General features: G+C 36.7%; 1 protein-coding gene and 1 long non-coding RNA gene across 3 annotated transcripts; one reads left to right on the top strand and one right to left on the bottom strand.

Moving 5' to 3' along the window:
* The first annotated feature begins 23 nt into the window (after nt 1-23).
* LOC127950392 (uncharacterized) lies at nt 24-2,946 on the top strand. The gene is made up of 5 exons (XR_008152457.1): nt 24-158; nt 966-1,015; nt 1,115-1,135; nt 1,230-1,438; nt 2,815-2,946. It is a non-coding gene; the product is annotated as an uncharacterized LOC127950392 (long non-coding RNA).
* On the bottom strand, nt 2,545-13,120 carry LOC127950391 (neuromedin-U receptor 1-like). 2 transcript variants are annotated; one of them, XM_052547403.1, is made up of 4 exons: nt 12,953-13,120; nt 8,890-9,772; nt 4,576-4,821; nt 3,145-3,362 (listed from the first exon to the last, which is right to left on the bottom strand). In XM_052547403.1, the coding sequence occupies exons 2-4, from the start codon at nt 9,749-9,751 to the stop codon at nt 3,355-3,357; spliced, it is 1,116 nt and encodes a 371-aa protein (XP_052403363.1). In that variant the 5' UTR covers nt 9,752-9,772; nt 12,953-13,120; the 3' UTR covers nt 3,145-3,354. The 2 variants fall into 2 exon arrangements, with proteins under 2 accessions (XP_052403362.1, XP_052403363.1); XM_052547402.1 differs by having other exon boundaries at nt 2,545-4,821.
* Nucleotides 13,121-13,261: the final 141 nt, after the last annotated feature.

Here is a 13,261-nt window from a genome sequence, read left to right as displayed (position 1 = left end):
AATCTTACAATTAACAAACAATTAACAAACCCCTGTGGTACCCAAACTACATTTCCCATAATTCCTAACACAGGATATAAAGGACATCAGGAAATGCAGCACTCTTTTAATTACACCTTGGTTCCATGCTGCAGTCATGGATCCCGGTAGAACCATGGGTAAGGCTCAATCGTTAAACTAATTAAAGAAAATAACCCATATCTTGTGTAGTTGTTTTTATTCAATCCCTAGCGTGCACTCTAGTAACGAATTATGTCGCTCTTTGATCTTAAATGAGACAACATGTACAACTTACACTAAATATTTGGGGTAGATCTTAGGGAGACAAAATAAATGCATTAAATTTATAAACAAACTATTAATCCCTTAAACAAATCAATTTCTCCAACAAAAGAAAAGGAATTAAAAATCTACAACAAAATAAACTAGCCTGATTCATACTGCGAGTGTGGCCTTAGCCATCACATATATTTATTTGACATTAAAATAGTATAATTTAATTGATTTAAATTTCATAATATATAATATATTTAATATTTAATACTACATTTATTTATAAATGGAATTATTCCCCCAAATTATAACAATAATAATAAATTAATTGATTAATTGTTTTTGCAGTAAAAACTGTAGATTTGGAATGATAATATCTAATTATAAAAAAAAGCTACACATATTTAAAAAATAATAATTATTCTTTATTAGAAATAATTTAATGATTATTATTAAAAATAGCAATAGCAACAATATTATTATTTTTGTATTGTTGTTTTATTGAATGGGAAAACAGGGTTCCCTTCTCTTTTTTTCTTCTCCTTATCTGATCATTTGCCTATTGTAATCTGTGAAGCACATGTTATGTTTTGTTTATTGTTAGCATTCTCAAATGCATTATGACTTTAAACCCTGGTTCTACATAAAAGGTGTTTTCCCATCTTCTTTCTTTTTCCAAATCTGTGTTTCAGCCAGTAGATTGGGAGGAGGTGCTGTCGTCTCTCCCCATGGATCCACGCTGGTCAGTGTGCTGCTTTTGATGTTGTTCATGCAGTGCTACAAATGGGGTTCAAAACAATATTGTTGTATTGACAAAAATGTATTTTGTGACCCACTGAAGTCCTGCAGGTTTGGAAAAAAAGTGAGAGATTGATTTTTGATCTTTATTTTACACCATCGACTTTCTTCTAGATGTAGTTCAGAGGTTATAATAGTTGGCGTGTTTTCTCTTGAAGGTCAGTTGTCTGCTCAGCGTTTACTGAGGAGCTGGTGGTGCGCTGGGAGCTCGCTGACAACTTCTGCTTCTACAAACACAACTACAACAACATTTCAGGGGCGAAGAAGACATTACAGAATCACGCTAAGGACTGCAGACACTACTTTCAGAAAAAAAGAGCAGCTGGAGAAGGTCAAGACCCATGACCAGCTGTGGAACGCTGCACAGGTAACTCAACGTTAAACATCGAAGACATCGAAGTGTGGTTTCATAGTGTACTATATATCATCAGTAATAAAAAATGTTTAAGAGGTAAATCCTCATATTAGAATGATTTCTGAAGGATCATTTGATGTGAGAGTAATGTTGCTGATAATTCAGCTTTGCATCACAAAAAATTAATTTCATTTTAAAATACATTTCAATAAAAAAAATTCTTTTAAATTTGTGATAATATTTCACAGCATTACAGATTTGACTGCATTTTTGATCAAATAAATGCAGCCCTGGTGAACATAAGAAACTTGTTTCAGAAACTGACCTCTGACTGAACTTTTGTTTATTTGATTTGATTATATGAATTATTTTATTCTTGTGGGTAGCATGTGGTCCATCTGTAGCATCCATGACCAGGGCTGGGCAGAGGAGCCCATCTTTGGCAAAACTTGCTATATGAAGTTTTAGAGACATCGTTTTTAAGGGGACTTTTTTCTGGCAGACCTTTTTCTGTAGTAATGTTTATTAAATAAAGTTGTAAAGTTTATTAATAAGATGCTATATTTGTGATGTTGTTTGTTGGCATAAGGGCTGTATTATGTTTACTTGTGCTAATTCTGATATTCTTTTTTAAATGGATTAGGACCTATAAGTTTGGTTTGATGTTACAAAGTTTTCTATGATCATGCATCAAAGACTTCAGAAATGCAATGTATAGAAGTTGTATGTTGTCTGCATTTTTTTATTATTATTTTTTTTTAATGTACAGTGGTGGAAGAATCGATCACCAAAAACAACACATTTTTTACACACTGCCTTTGTTTTATAAACTCACTCAGAATGATTTCACTAGGGGGCCTCAGTGGACTTCTGAGAGGGCCAGAGCATGACTTGATGATGAAAATTATTCAAATGAATTTATATTCAAATACTTAATTCTTAAATGCTAAAAAATTCTGTTTTAATAATGGCTGTTATTTTATTAATGAATTAACTGGTGGAATTAAACAGTGATGAATATTTCATTGAAAGTGTTCGACGTTAAGTTAAACTAAAATTATCAGATTTCCAAGCATGAAGAAATAAAACACATTGAAATAAACGTTATGTAGGAATACAGATGAATCTATATATGAATTGAAAAAGTATTTAAAAACAAGAAGAGTAACAACAGAAGATATTAAGTATAATAACAAATTATTCAAAGTATATCGTACTTGTTCTCCAGATCTGGCTATTAGGAATATTTACATTACTTAGAATAATGCATAAATATATTTGTTATTTAGCATATTATGCCAGTGACAATGTCTCATGACATAATCAGGGAAATCAAGCACTTTTTATAATCTTGTATCTGACGGGTGATGTATTGCTCTGCATCGCAGAAGAAGATAAACAGGTGGAGGAGACCATGAAATGAGTTCGACAGATCTGTTCTCATCATTCCAGAGGAACATCACAACATGCAAACATCTGCAGAGTCAACATGACAAGACTACAGCCCTCATCATTCCTTCATATATGATGTGATAGTTCAGAACAGAAGTTGTCTTAAACGCAGTGGATTCATGTGTGTCACTGAACTGCTCACTAGAAGAAGGAACTGCACTTTATAACCACGTAGAACACAACTTATAACAAATATATATCTAATATGATCTCATCACACCATCACAGTGATATGAAATATGGCATCACTACAGTAGATTTTACAGTCTGTGAGAATGATGGGAAACTTGCTTGCTTACTGGAAACACTTAAGATTTACATTTACTGTCAAAACTCTTCTGTTTTATTGGAGGTCGGAGCATCAGTGTTTTTCAGTGGAAACCTCTGTGGCTCCGCTCCACTCACATATGCTGTTCCAGTCCGGCTTTCAGTCTGTGTGTTCGCTGGTGACATGTAAAACTTGATGCTGTGGCTTCTTATGGAACTATTTACATGTGCCGAGAAGAAATATAAAAACTAACTGACCATTTTCTTTTAAAGACGTATGTTTGGGCTTGTGTTAGACAGGACAGTAGGAGGAGAGGAGACAAGAACTGTACCAGTTACTTGATATAAATTTTTTAATGTTTTTAATTTTAAAGATAGGCTTTAGAGGAGCTTGTATCTGATGACATCATTAAGTGTGTTTACGTGCAAAAATCAAAAATGTGTTATTAAAAGTTGAGCAACACAAGAAAATGTGTTTTGTATGAGATGTGAAATTATATTGTTTTGTCCTATTTTGATGTTAAAAATTTAAAGAAGTTTTTTTTGTGCACTCATACTACTGTTAAAATATATAAATAAATCTATATCTGTAAAAAAAATTATACTTTTATTCAGCAAGGATGCATTAAACAAATCAAAAGTGACAGCAAAGTATGTATTGGTACAAAACATTTCTATTGAAAAATGCTATTCTTTTGAACTGAATCCTCAAAAAAAAATATGAAGGTGCTCAAGAGTTTTCATCACTTATAATAATTAATGTTTCTTGAGCATCAAATCAGCATATTAGAATGATTTCTGAAGGATCACGTGACACTAAAGACTGGAGTCTGGAGTAAAGATGCTAAAAATTCAGGAATTAATAACATTTTAATATATATTTACATGGAGAGCAATTATTTCAGTAAGACTTTATTTTATGGTGTCCTTGTTACACATGTACTTAGTATTATAATAGCAATAAATGATGCATAATTACATGCAAGACAAACCCTAAACCTAACCCTGCCCATATAGTAAGTACATGTAGTTAATTAGTACTTAAATGTAGAATTACGCTGAAACAAGAACACAATATTTGTCTGATTATATTTTCATTTTACTGTATTCTTAATCAAATAAATGCAGCCTTGATGAGCATTAGAGATTACCCTAAAAACATTTACAAACTGTACCGACCCCAAACTTTTGAATGGAGGTGAATGCATTGTGTTTGTATATATCTGTGTGTATATTGGCTATATTAACATGATTACATGAGCACTCATTAATGTAACTGTATACTTCGACAGCGCAACTATGAATGATAGTATTTGAATAAGATAACTACAGAGTGTGTGGCAGCCCACGAGGGTTGAATTTGACAGAAAACGAGACAGAATTAGAGGCAGAAAAAGAGGCAGAAACAACACTCCGTAATGTGACCTTACTCATTGAGAGCTGACGATGGTCTTTTTGACACACCACCTCACGGAACATTTCTCTGAAGCGTGAAGACATGAGGTTATACAGGATGGGGTTGACCACTGAGCTCAAGTAGAAGAAGATACCAGAAAGAAGATGCACATACTCGAAGACATTGTGGTTCTCTGCAGTCCATTCATTAATGTAGCTCCACATGACACGATCGATGTGAAACGGGGCCCAGCAGATCCCAAACACAATCACCAATGCACCTGTCCAATACACAGCAAGTGCGTTAGAAATAACATATTAAAGCTGCAGTAGGTAACTTTTGACGCTCTAGCGGTTAATAAACAGAACTGCTTGCGTCTTGCGGAAGAATATTGTAGCCGGAGCTACCGGGAGCGGTAAGAAACAACCAATCAGAGCTGCGGTCCGTAACTTTTTTGTGTTCAAAATGTAGAAAAAATTATATAATAAGCGAGTACACCATGAATCCATTTTCCAAACCGTGTTTTTAGCCTGTCCTGAATCACTAAGGTGCACCTATAATAAGTGTTTATATTCGGACTATTTTAGATTGCTTCAGGGGTACCGTGGCGGAGTAACCCAGTACCTTTGTGATTCTTCATAGACATAAACCATAGACAGTAAAAGAAATGGACACAGCGACCCCATTGGAACTCAATTGAGACAAGTGAAGCCCATTTTTAGCGTTTTTTAGCACTTCCGTTTCTGACGCGCAGACTCAAACGAAGCTTGATGACGTCAGCAACCTGTCTGCCAGATGTAAATCTTCTAAGTGGCTGTGCGTGCAAACTGCCATCGTTAATCTTGCAGAGACTGCGAGCTTGAGCGGGGAGTTCTTTGTCGTGAGTGAGCAGGAGTAAGTATTCTGATTAATTATTTTGTATAGTATTTTAAAATGTAACGTCAGTAAGCCATATTAAGTTAATTGCCTGTGAGCTTCTCCTCCTGTCTGTACGGTAATTTCTCTACTGTGGGACAGAGAGTCGAGTGGTTATGACGCAATCGTTAGCCTATTTTTTACAAAAACTGTTTATACGGGGCCATAATGTAACATAGAAGGTAATGGAGCCCTTTATACATTGTCGTGTATCTTTAGAAATAAATAATGGACAAACGGAGTCTTTAAACGCCTCAGATGTAAAGTTATTCGCTGTCAAAGTGACGCCAAAATGAATGGGAGTCAATGGGAATGCTAACGCAAGTGAAGTTCTGCTAAAAGATGGCAGCCCCCACCCGACTTCAACTTACGGTCGAGTGCCCCCTGACATAAACAGAGAGAAGTAGTTCCGGCTACAATGTCCTTCCGCAACACGCAAGCAGTTCTGTTTATTAACCGCTAGAGCGGCAAAAGTTCCCTACCGCAGCTTTAAAGGAAATGTGTACAATAAATTCAATTCAACACCAACTAACAATAATAAATAAAACAAATGTTATGTTTTAATAATATTATATTAATTAGTGGTTTTCAAAGATAAGTGGATCATGTTCATAGATAAAGAGATTAACATTTAGAAAACTGAACCTGATACATTCACTAAAAATCACCAAAACACAGGTTATGTATTCACTCTCAGGCCATCCAAGATGTAGATGAGCTTGTTTCCTCATGGAATCAGACCTGGAGAAATTTAGTGTTGCATCACTTGCTCACCAACGGATGCTCTGCAGTGAATGGGTGCCGTCAGAATGAGAGTCCAAATAGCTGATAAAAACATCACAATAATCCACAAGTAATCCACAGCACTCCAGTCCATCAATTAACATCCTGTGAAATGTGAAATATGTGTGTTTGTAAGAAATAAATCCATCATTGAGGCATTTTAACTTAAACCATTGCTTCTGGCCAAAATGTAACCTCCAGTGAAAAAGTCCATACCCTGTTGTCTCTTACATTAAAATCCACCAACATATTTGCTTAGGAAGGTTTTGGACTATTTTTGCATATTTCTCTGCTGATTTAGACGAGAAGACTTTTAAGCCACATTATGGACAGCAGACTTTGAAGTTTGAAATTAAAACATCTTGATGAAGAATTTATAGTATTTCGTACAAACACACAGGTTTTCACTTCACAAGACATTAATTGAAGAACTGGAGTGGTGTGGATTATTGTGATGTTTTCATCAGCGGTTTGACTCTCATTCTGACGGCACCCATTCAATGCAGGGGATCCGTTGATGAACAAATGTAATGCTACATTTCTCCAAATTTGTTTGGATGAGAAACAAACTCATCTGCATTAGATGGCTTAAGGGTGAGTACATTTTCAGCAAAAAAGTCATTTTGGTGAACTATTCCTTTAATAATCATTGCAAAAATAGGCTATGAAAAGTACAGTTAGTTCTGAGAAAAGCTCTAACATCATTTGTTTGCAGATGACACTACATGTTATCTAATGCAATGATATTCACACATTTTAAGTGTCCAGATACACTTCCAGATCTATTAAACAAACTGTTACTCCTGGCACACATCTGCATACTGACAGTGTTTATGAACTTGAGAATACATGACCAGATCTGAAGTATTTTGTTTGTATCTCAGTATCAAAGTACATGTTGAAATCAGTTGAAGAAGGCCACACAGCGTAGTGCTGACCAGCTATTACAATAAGCCAGATGCAGACAGACGCTATTACTAAATCAGATCCCCTTTGTATTTATAATAACATGTTATGCGGCTGATAAAGCACAGATTAGTATTTTCAGGACAGATGCTAAAAGCTCACGCATAAGACAACAATGTGTCATAATGACAAATTTGACTCTTTATTAAAATTAAGAAAAGAATACTTGAATTTTTCAGCTCTGAATAATGGACGTTTGAAGACTGTTATTAATGTTCATCCACACTGCTCATACTGAATCCTGAGTTGCTAGGTTTTGCGATTTCACAATGTGCATTTCTAAACCTTGGGTTAACATTCTTTTTTATATTTACAAGATTAATAGCATCGACTAGATAAATATGACAAGCATGCAATGTTTTGTTTATTCATCTGTGGAAATATTGCAACATAGGTCTACTTCAGATGTTTTAAAGGAATAGTTCACCTAGACATTTAAATGGGTCACGAAATTTAAGAAGCAATTTATTTCTTATGTCATTATGTTGACAAACCTGATATTATGCATCTTGTCACGCCATACTGATGAACCCAAATTCACAACTATAAAATGTTCCTCAACCCAGTGTTAAAAGTGGCATTAAAGTCAACATGAAGACAAAATGGACCCTTTTTACTTTCTTAATACATATTTGTGATCTTATTATGCAAATTTCTCCAAAATAAAACAATTTTGTCAGATAACACTTTAGATTAGGGAACATTCACTATTCACTCTTAAATAGCATATTACAGGCTGTTTATTAGTACTAAGCACATGTTAATGTCTTATTAATGCCTTTTTTATTCCCCAACCTTATACCTTAACATAACTACTACAACATCTACCTTACGTCCTATCAATAAGCAGCAAATTATGTCTGTTTACACTTGGAAATATAAAAAGAAAATGGGTTGTGAATGTTGTTTAATGTTACCTCTGAATGATTAATTCACCCAATAATGAAAGTTTGCTGAAAATTTATTCACTCTCAGGCCATTCAAGATGTAGATGAGTCATGAGATCAGATTTGGAGAGATATAGCATACCATCACCTGCTCATCAATGAATCCTCTGCAGTGAATGGGTGCCGTCAGAATGAGAGTCCAAACAGCTGATAAAAACATCACCATAATCCACAAGAAATCCGCAGCACACCAGTCCATCATTAAGTTCTTATTAACTTCAAACTGTTGCCTCTGGCTTAAATATGAGTCAGTTACCCGTAATATTATTATCTCAACTCGTCTGAATCAGGAGAGAAATATGCAAAGATCAACCACCAGTTACAAGTGAAAACAGTCCAAACAGTCCAGCTCAATGTACAAATATGTTGGTGGATTTTTTTTTTGCTGTGAGAGACAACAGGGAATGGAATTTTCCACTTGAGGAAGCTATATTGTGTATCCTGAGCTTATATTTCAAACATCCTAAATATTGATTTGTTTCCCATATATAAACAGCTTTTTCACTTCAAAAGATGACTGGAGTGGTGTGAATTACTTATGGATTATTGTGATGTTTTTATCAGCTGTTTGGACTCTCAATCTGACGGCACCCATTCACTGCAGGGGGGTCCACTGCTGAGCAAGCCATGTAATGCTACATTTCTTCACATCTTTTTGAAAGAATAAACAAATTCACCTATATTTTCATTTAACTATTACTAGCAACAGAAGGAGTGGCAGGGGAAACGGCACTCACAGAGCATTTTTGTGACTTGCCGATGACGTGCCCTCTGATTGACCCCATCCTGATTGAGCCCGATCTTTGAATCAAAACAGTCCCGTTCTCGATGCAGCTGCAGGCCGATCAGCACATACAACACAGTGATGGTCAGCATCGGCAGGAGGAAGAAGAGCAGTGCCGTCACCTGCACCAGCAAGTTGTAGATCCACCTATCGTGCACTACTGTACACACCCCCGAATCAGGGAAAGTGAGTCCAAAATGGGGATCTAATGTCTCCACACCATGCAGACTAGTATTGGGCAAGGCACACATCAGCGAGACGGCCCAGAGCAAGAGGATAACGCGCTTGGCATGAGCGTGCGTCGCCATGTGTTTGGCCTGCAGAGGATGCACCACCGCTCTGTAGCGCTCAACGCTCAAGGCGGTCACGTTGAGCACTGATGCAAAGCAGACCGTCTCGAACAGGCAGGTTTTGAAGTAGCAGCCAGTGACGCCAAACAGAAAGGGATAGTTGCTCCAGAGTTCATAAAGCTCCAGCGGGAGACCCAGCAGAAGCACGAGGAGGTCAGAAATGGCCAAGCTGAACAGGTAGTAGTTTGTGGTTGTGCGCATCACACGGTGACGGGCGATGACTATACAAGTCAGGCTGTTTCCCAGCACGCCGACTACAAAGATGAGCAGGTAGGTGACGCACATGGGCAGGAAGAAGGGTGAACGGCAAGGGCCCAGGTACTTCTCCAGGAAAGCGCTGCGGCTCAGACAGAGGTCTGACTGACTCCATGTTCTGTTGTGACACTCGTCCTTTCTGGTGGAGCACCATGACGCATTCACAGCAGCGTACAGGGAGTCTGGAGACGAGCAGTTGTCCTGGATCATTGAGTCTCACGAGGAAATGACCTGCAGAGGTCACAGCAAAAACAGGCAGGGTCAATAAAAAGCCTGCATTTATGTGACCAAAGATACAGTAGAATTGTCACAATGCTCCCGAGGAGGCAAGAAACGCAGAGACGATGGAGTGTAAAGAGTGACAGTCTTTATTTATCCATACAGGGGTAACAGGGCAGGCAAGAACACATAAAGAACACATAGGTGAGAATACACCGAACAAAGGAACCAAGGCACAGACAGCACTTTTAAAACAGAACTAAACGAGGGTAATTAGCAAGACACACCTGAATCAAATGAATGTAATCAAATAAGAGAGAAACTGGGTCACTGGGAGCACATGGGGACAGAAAACACAACAAAACAGCAACACCAGTCTGATATTACCTCCCCCTCCTGGAAGGCATGTCCCCGCGCCACTTCACTTCCAGAGGGGAGGGGGGGGGGGGGCACTGGTTCCATGAACCATGGCGGAGCAGGTAGTTCGGGGTACCATGGCGGGATGGTCTCTGGGGCCTTGGTCTCAGAACTCAGCCTGGCCCATACAGACGGAGATGTATAGTCCCCCCCAAAAATTTAATGGGGATGACTCTGGATTCCCTGGTTAGGGGCTGGCTCTGGGCTGGGCTCAAAAGGCCACTCCATGCTGCATTCTGCAACACAAGCCCTCTTTGGGCTGGACATGGAAACAGGAGCCCTCTCTGGGCTGGATACAAAAATAGGAGATGAAGGAGGGCTGGACAGGACCAGTGGAGATAAAGGAGATGAAGGAAACGAAGGAGAGCTAGATGTCTGGTTGAGCTCTGTGGACAGAGAGGGGTTCCTGCTGAGCTCTGGAGAGCATTCTGGAGCCCTCTTTCGACTCGGGTCAAGGGATAGTGCCAACAGTCTTTTCCTCCTCATTTTCCTTTTTTGGGCTGAAGTGAAGGAGATAGTTGTCATCTTCAAAGGGCTTGGGAGTTAATTGGCCGGTGGAGCAGCCACTGGTTCTGGGCTGAGGACCGGAATGATTCTGGGAGTTTGAAATGGAGGAAGTGAGGTGGATTTGAGCGCTGACAGGACAGATGTTAATCCTGAGTCTGCAACTTTAGCCCCCAGGTCAGCGCTGTTGGAAACCCACTTACAGGCTTGGGGAAATACAGGAGGAGATGGGTGATCGGGAATGTGGAACACAGAGATGATGGAGTGTAAAGAGTAACACAGGGATAACACAGAGCAGGCAGAAACACACACAGAGCACACAGTATAGACTACAACGGACAAAGGAACCAAGGCACAGACAACACTTTAAATACAGAACCAAACGAGAGTAATTAAGAAGACACAACTGAACCAACAGCAAAACAAAACAGGAACACCATTCTGACAAAAACAGATACATTGTGTGAAATATTAGGAACATCTGAAGAAAAAAAGTTCAAATGTAATTTATTCCTGTGATCAAAGCTGTATTTTCAGCATCATTACTCCAGTCTTCAGTGTCACGTGATCCTTCAGAAAGTTTGGGGTAAAAAAGAACGGAAAAAAAAGAGAAAGAAATTAAAACTTTGATTAATACGTTTGAATATTTATAGTTTTAATAAACTACATTTTAAAACAAATTCAAAAAGTAAACATTTATTTTAAATAAAATAATAATAATTAATAATGCTATTTTAATTTGTATCACTGTTTTTTTAATATTTTAATAAAATTTAACTTCTCAAAAAAAAAAAATAATAAAACTTAACGGTAACAAACTTCTGAATAATTTTTGTATATATTAATATATATAATTAACATTAATACTAAATGATAATATAATACATACATTTCTAATGATGTAAGTAAAGTGAAGTTTATAAAGACATTGTGTCAGATGTGAACACTACTGAGTCATAGTTTCGGCCAGTGTATATTCTGAACAGTAACATGTAGGTCTCTTGTATACTTTTCAGTTAAAATTAGAGTAAACAGACCCAAACCCAATTGAATAAACATATGCATTTAAGGGATGAGATGTTTAATATGTGGTGCTCAGACCTGCTTCTGGAGATCTAACTGCCTGAAGACTTGAGTTCCTGTTCTTACACACGTTTAGTTTGTTCTGGAGTGGCTACTTAAAGATGGAAATAAACTCCGGAATAGCATGTTTGTTTTTGTGGTTATCATTGTAATTAGTCAGAGAGTTAGTAAGAACACAGAACACAGCTGGAAAAGTGTCATCAAAGTCAAATCTTTTTTGCTTTCAAAACATTTGAATCAAATGTTAAAATTTTTCAGTTCAGATATTCCAAAAAAATATATATTCTACTTTTTATTTCTTAATATTGCAAAAGTACAACAGCGGATCAGAATACATTCAAAATAATCATCTATCAATAAATTATAATTAATAAAAACATGCATGCACACAACAATAATTAAATGTTAAACATATATAGGCATTTCTAATACCTTAGCATTATCAATAATACGCAATATTAAAACAGACTTAATAAATTATAAATAAACTTAAATACTCCAAATAAAATATCCATAAATAGGAATGCATTTTGAACATACTTAGAAAAAAGATATGAAATGGCATTTGTAATACCATAGCATCACCAATAAAAAGCTATTTAAATTTTTTTATAAATAGACTTGACTAAAAAAGTAATAATAATAAGATAATTTATAATAAAATAAAATGAAATCCCTATGAAGGAATGCAGTTGTTACTTATACTTTGTAAAAAGATTCATTTCATTGACTGCTAATAGATGAGCCTAGTAAAACACTAGTTGAAATGGAATTGTTATCACATCTATACTTAATTAAATAAATGAATAAGAATTCGATTCCACAATTCCCTAAATTGCAGTATAATATTGACACTTAAAGCATTGTAACTGACTGTCTAACTTACACGGCATACAAATAAAACACATTATTTTGTGTTAATTAATATTTGTAATTTTTATGACAATTTTATGACAACAAGCTGCTTGTTATCAGAACAAATGCTGTCCAAAGCAGAAAAATTAGTGAGATTAGTAACATTTTTATTTAAAATCTAAAGCTCAAATGATTTATTTGGTAACAAACTGAGAATCTTCTTTTGCAAAGTTTTTTGAGAGTGCCCTTTTTGCATTATTTATTTTTTTTTTTTGCAATGCATTAACTTATAAAATACATCTCATGTCATTGCGAAATGAAAGGAAAACCTACCTGAGTGAAATCAGTTGTTTCTCAGACTGGTGTTGCTGAAGGACTGCTGCGTCTCCGCTCGTCCTCACACATCCCTCCCTCTCCAGCAGATCAGACGTGTGCTGTTGGGCGGTAGTCTGACATAACACAGTCAAGTCATGAAGAGAAATGCTCACTTCACATACAAACTCTCTCTAATAACTCTCTGCAGACATCTCCTCCGCCTTATAGTGAGACAGATGACCTTTCAAGTGCTGTCAGAGTCTTTTCTACGTATGATGACTGGAATTGTCTGTGTGTAATATTTCACTAAAGCATGTGACGTAGCTG

This window comes from Carassius gibelio, chromosome B2 (genome assembly GCF_023724105.1).
Source record: "Carassius gibelio isolate Cgi1373 ecotype wild population from Czech Republic chromosome B2, carGib1.2-hapl.c, whole genome shotgun sequence".
NCBI lineage: Eukaryota > Metazoa > Chordata > Actinopteri > Cypriniformes > Cyprinidae > Carassius > Carassius gibelio.
Note: the sequence above shows the minus strand (reverse complement) of the source record. Positions and strands in the feature narration are given on the sequence as shown.

Excerpts from the sequence above, each read along its gene's own strand:
- LOC127950391 (XM_052547402.1), bottom strand. The coding sequence starts at position 9,751 with ATGATCCAGGACAACTGCTCGTCTCCAGACTCCCTGTACGCTGCTGTG. Across the intron at positions 4,822-8,889 it reads GCAAGTCACAAAAATGCTCT|GTGCATTGGTGATTGTGTTT; the intron begins GTGAGTGCCGTT and ends TGTATTGGACAG.